The 6,000-nt window shown below is 46.1% G+C and overlaps 1 protein-coding gene across 1 annotated transcript in view; it reads left to right on the top strand.

Moving 5' to 3' along the window:
* The first annotated feature begins 3,360 nt into the window (after positions 1-3,360).
* The window catches only part of LAPTM4B (lysosomal protein transmembrane 4 beta), a 65,533-nt gene continuing 62,893 nt past the window's right edge, over positions 3,361-6,000 (top strand). The window contains exon 1 of the mRNA XM_049853972.1: positions 3,361-3,699. Within this exon, the coding sequence (XP_049709929.1) occupies positions 3,601-3,699 (99 nt within the window). The 5' untranslated portion in view covers positions 3,361-3,600. The remainder of the gene's footprint in view (positions 3,700-6,000) is intronic.

Here is a 6,000-nt window from a genome sequence, read left to right as displayed (position 1 = left end):
CGTGACAAAGAGGTTGCAAATCTTAAAGTCCTAAAGGTGAGAAGAGCTTAAAATTTGGTAATGGAGGCCCCATGGAGGCAGAGAAGAATGGGAGAGAAGTATTAGTGAATTTTAGGGCAACTTGATCAAGTTATGGAGTCTGTTATCCTTTGTTCCAGTCATTGAGTGGTACAAATTATTAATGTGCTTGGCTGCTAAACAGAAGGTTGGCAGTTCAAGTCCACCCAGAGGTGCCTTGGAAGAAAGGCCTGGCAATCTACTTCCAAAAAATCAGGCATTGAAAACTCTAGGGAGTATAGTTCTACTCTGACCCACACAGGGTAATCATGAGTCAGTGTTGACTCGATGGCAACTAGTGGTTGGTGGGAGGGATCCTTTGCTGTAGCAGAAAAGGACCCAGTGTGGCCCCTAAAGCAAAGTCTCCTGGCAACATAAACCAAGTAGCTTGTCTAAATAACTGTACTAGTGCAATCAGTATTCCAGTTAATTATGCCATTGTGTAAAAACAAGGAACCCAGCCATGACTAAGTTCCTCAGGAAGACTTTGCTCTTGTTTTGAGGCCAATTCATATACTCTTTGCATCCAAAGAAATTCAAATCCAAAAACACTGACATGTCATGTCAATTTTATTGTATCAAATTTCCCCAACAGATAAATTGTTTCTCTCTTCTTGGCTTCTCTCTCCAGCCAAGTTTCCTGTTTCCTAAAATTCCTCTCTCTTTGCCATCTCACTCTGTCTCTTATCTAGAGCGATTTGGCAATAGTCTATAAATTTGGATCTTGAATAGCGTCTTAGTTATCTAATGCTGCTATAACAGAAACACCACAAGACGATGGCTTTAACAAAAGGAAATTTATTCTTCTCTCACAGTCTAGTAGGCTAGAAGTCCAAATTCAGGGCATCAGCTCCAGGGGAAGTCTTTCTCTCTCTCTTGGCTCTGAAGGAAGGTCCTCATCAATCTTTCACTGGACTAGGAGCTGCTTCACACAGGAACTCTGGGTCCAAAGGATGCGCTCTGCTCCTGGTGCTGCTTTCTTGGTGGTATGAGGTCCCCCTGTCTCTCTGCTTGCTTCTGTCTTTTATATCTCAGAAGAGATTGGCTTACGACACAGTTTAAGCTCATCAACATAACTGCCACTAATCCATCGTATTAACATCATAGAAGCAGGATTTACAACACATAGGAAAATCACGTCGGATGACAAAATGGTGGACAATCACACAATACCGGGACTCATGGCCCAGCCAAATTGATACACATATTTTTGGGGGACACAATTCAATCCATGACAAACAGTAAGCTTTCCGAAATATAAAATCCCCTGAATCAACAAGTCATTTGCCTAACAAAATTCTGGTGGGGAGAGGAAAGAGGAAGGTAACTATGGGAACTCTCTGGGAGTTTGAATTTGAAAGTCTCTTTCAAGGCAGGGCTTTGAACCAGTTCATTGTGGTTCAAACCCATCCTGAGAATTTGCATTTCTAACAAGTTCCCTGCTGACAATTTGAATTTTAACCCCAGATATACTGAATCAGAATCTAAATTTTAACAAGATCTCCAGGTGATTCTTACATATAACTTTCTGGGAACTTGTTAGGTGCTGTCAAGTTAGTTCCTATGTACAACATAATGAAACACTGCCCGGTCCTGCCCGTCCTCACAATCGTTGCTATGTTTGAGCCCATTGTTGTAGCCACTGTGTCAATCCATCTCACAGAAGGTCTTCCTCTTTTTCACTGACCCTCTACTCTATCAAGCATGATGTGCCTCTCCAGGAACTGGTCCCCCCAATAACACGTCCAGAGCACGTGAGATGAAGTGTCACCATCCTCCCTTCTAAGGAACAATCTGGCTGTACTTCTCCCAAGACAGATTAGTTTGTTTTTCTGCCAGTCCATGGTATATTCAATATTCTTTGCCAACGCCATGATTCAAAGGCATCAATTCTTCTTCAGTCTTCCTTATTCATTGTCCAGCTTTCACATGCATACGAGGTGACTGAAAATATCATGGCTTGGGTCAGGTGCAACTTAGTCCTCAAAGTGACATCTTTGCTTTTTAACACTTTAAAGATGTCTTTTGCAGCAGATTTTGCCCAGTGCCATACATTGTTTAATTTCTTGACTGCTGCTTTCATGGGTGTAAATTGTGGATCCAAGTAAAATGAAATTTTTGACAACTTCAATATTTTTTCCATTTATCATGATGTTGCTTATTGGTCCAGTTGTGAGGAATTTTGTTTTCCTTTTTTTGAGGTGTAATCCATACTGAAGGCCATAGTCTTTGATCATCAGGAAGTGCTTCAAGTCTTCTTCACTTTCAGCAAGCAAGGTCGTGTTATCTGCATATCGCAGGTTGTTAATGAGCCTTCCTGAAATCCTGATGATCCAGCTTCTCCAATTATTTGCTCAGCATACAGAGTGAATAAGTATGGTGAAAGGACACACCCTGAGACACATCCTTCCTGATTTGGAACCACGAAGTATGCCCTTGTTCTGTTTGAACGACTGCCTCTTGGTCTATGTACAGGTCGTAAAACTAACCAGTCCTGCACTTAAACAGCCTCATCTAAGATGCCTCTTTCTTCCTATATAACCTGTCCTTAATAAACTTAAATTGAACCGGTTTTTCTCTTGCTACAAGTCTGAAACAAAGCTGACACGTGCTGATAATCTAACCCATCTTGTATGCTTGGCTTTAACACTGGTCAGAGGCTAGCCTGGGAAAGAGGAGCTTGAAGACAAAACACCAGATGAGAGAAAATAGACCCCACACTGGAGTGTTTCTCTGTTATCTCCTAACTCGATGTGTTTTGTCTTGCAGAGACATTGTGGCAGTAACTGTGATAGTTTCTTCAGAGCTACAGTCATGACTGAAAATGTCCCCGAGGCACAGCGAGGATGTCCTTGACACATATCCTCTCTCCTGGGAAAAGATTACTACCACAATAATTGAGCTGGGAAGCCGAGGCAAATTGCTATTAGCGGCTTCAGCAGTGGTTCAAAGTACTGAAGTTGGATAGTCCCCCCCGCCCCCCGTCCCCCAGTTTGCAAAATAGTAAGAGTGACAGCATTGCACCTACGGGTTATCTGCAAGACAGAAGGGGAATAAGACCCCAATTAACTAAATTGTAAAAGAATCTCAAACCCATAATAGAGTTGCTCGAACCACCAAATCAAAGGCGGAAGGCCCGGAACTCCACTGCTGATTGCCTCTGGGACCTGGCGAGGGCGCAGAGATTTATTTATTTACAGCGGGCTCCCACCGCCCGCAGCTGGCTCCGGCCTGCAGCTGGCTCTGGCCCGCGGTGACATCACCAGCCCGGGCGCGGGTCACATGGCCCGCCGGCCGCCCCGCCTCCGCCCGCCGCCGCCTTCCGAGCGCAGGGTCCCGCCGCGGCAGCTGCTCAGCCGGCGCTCTCGGGGGAAGCGCGGAGCCAGGGCCGGCGGGTGGCCGGGCGAGTCCGGGAGCGGGAGCGCAGGAAGAGCCGGCAGCAGCCGCGCCGTGGGCCCTGCCAGCAGGGAGGCCAAAGCTACGCGGCCGACGCTCCTGCAAACTTGGGCGCGCACTCGCGCAACTGCGCCCGCAGCCGGAGCGATGAAGATGGTCGCGCCTTGGACGCGGTTCTACTCCAACAGCTGCTGCCTGTGCTGCCATGTCCGCACCGGCACCATCCTCCTCGGCGTCTGGTACCTGGTGAGCGCCGCGAGGCGAGGAGGGCGCACCTGCCGAGGCCGGGGCGCCTGGGAGGGGAGTGCGAGGGCCCGAACCTCTGCTAGCCACGCGGACCCCTACCCTGGTGTCCCGCACCCCCGCTTAGCTTTTCACGGCCCCAAGTGGGTGACGGCTTCGGCCTCGGGTGAAGCCGGCGCTAATCCGCCTAAAGTTGTATTATTAGAAATTTAATTCTCTGGGAGAGCCTGTCCGCAATCCCCCACGCCTCGGCCAACCTGTGGCGGGAGGAGCGCAATCCCCTTTTTCGGCTGAGGCCGAGACGGTTGGGGATCCGCTCAGGACCCGAAGTTTGAAGTATTTCTTGGATGGTGGGGTGGGTTGGGGGCTTGGAGAGAAGGAGAGCCGCTGGAAGCTTCAGATTGTGCTGAGAGCGGGTCTTCGGCTGAGGTGTAGCCCCGCTTCTTCCCGTGAAAGTGCTGTTAGTGGCCAAGTAATAACTGACCGTATCTGCGGAGCACGTGCTTTCCTTTCTTCCCTTTCTTTCTAAAATCCGTTTGCCCTGTGCGTTGACGGGTCCACACAGCCGTCTTTGAGGTGACGGGGTATATCCTCCTACCTGTGTGGCGGGGTTGAAGAATTGGAATGTGCCCATTCTCACTGCCAGCTTCTTTCCTCTGCTTTGCTTTGCATGCCCTCATTGCACATTCTCATGCAGAGTTGAAATGGCTGGAGATTCCTGTTACACGTGTGGGTGGTTCCCCCTCACCTGTTTGTTTGAAAGGCTTTACTCTAGGAAGGAATTTGCTGTGAATCGCTGCTCTACAGCCCGCCTGGGGAAGCCATTTTACACCCACTTACCTCTTTCCTGCCCATTTGCAGGTGATCCCTGTTCCTTACAGACACCGCAGGCAAATCTGATTTTTTTTTTTTAAGTTGGAGCTTTTAAGATCTTAGTTTATGGGGAGCAGTGATTTATCAGGTTCAGTGAGAAAACTTGGAGTCTTGCCCTGTGCCTGCTCCGGGTTGATGGCTGGCACCCTAGACGGCGCCAACACTGAGCCGGATTCCACTTCATTTTTGGTTTTGTGACATCATGGTGGGGAGTTAGACCAGAGCCACCTGGCAGTGAACACCACTGCATAGAGAGGAAATGCCTTAAGAATGGTAGTAAAATGGCGCATAGAACTTTCTAGTGAGAAAAAACTCTTCTCTCTTTAATCCTGAGTCAAGAGTTTTTGTTGATTCATAATTAATACTGTGGTAATTTTTTGATAAAGACATTATGGTGAGTTGTGAACTCATTCATTGTTACATATTAAGCAAAACATTTTTCTCCCCAGGCATATGGCATACTCTGTACTATTTATAGCTTCAAGGTTCATTTAGTTAGTGCCTATCATGGCCACACAATAGAGATTTTGGCCTTAAAAGCTTTCAAAGCTTTGATATGTGTGGGTTCTTATTGTGAATGCAAATGAAACACAGTGTATTGGCTCAGCCCTAACTTTGCTAAAAGCCAAGAAATTTCTTTAGACAAATTAAAAATTATAGCAAAAGAATAGATGGCCTCAGATACAGTTAGTGCTTTTATTTATGATCAAGACAGAGTGTTTTACACAGATGTCTTGTGCCCTGCTTGAAAATGTTCGATTCTGCAGGCTTGCAAGTACATCAGCGAATGTAATTTGTAAAATCTAGGGCACTGCATTAGGCAAATGTATTACATGATCTACAGTAAAGATAAATCTACTCGAGCCCTGTTGTTGGCTGTAATCCCACCAGACGGTATTGGTGTCATAAAAGGAGAGTACTCTTTGTGCTTTGTCTACTGTTGGAGCACGCTCTTTGCGGAAAGCAGTTATTTGGAAATACGTGAATAAGATGTGAATAAGAATAAGATGTAAATAAGAATGTGAATGTGAGTAAGATGTGAATAAGAATGTCACCTTAACCAAGTTGATTCCAACTCGTAGCAACCCTATAGGACAGAGTAGAACTGCCTCATAGAGTTTCCGTGGAGCAGTTGGTGGATTCAAACTGCTGAGCTTTTGGTTAGCAGTCGAGCTCTTAACCACTGTGCCACCATGGCTCTGAATGCCACTTGGTAAACCTAAATATGTGGAAAACCTGGATTAAGTACTGATAGTATTTATAAAAGGTCCTTTGCATTTCACAAAACAATTTAGGCTTTTTTTTTTTTCTTTAATAGTGAGTTTCCCTCATACCTTTAAATGTAATTTGGGCATCCAAAACTTTGATTTACATGAACATGTTAATGACAGTGTTGTGTGGCCATGGAGCAGGGTCACTGAAGAACAAGGC

This window comes from Elephas maximus, chromosome 15 (assembly GCF_024166365.1).
Source record: "Elephas maximus indicus isolate mEleMax1 chromosome 15, mEleMax1 primary haplotype, whole genome shotgun sequence".
NCBI classification, from domain to species: Eukaryota; Metazoa; Chordata; class Mammalia; order Proboscidea; family Elephantidae; genus Elephas; species Elephas maximus.
This window is presented reverse-complemented; position numbering and strand designations above follow the sequence as displayed.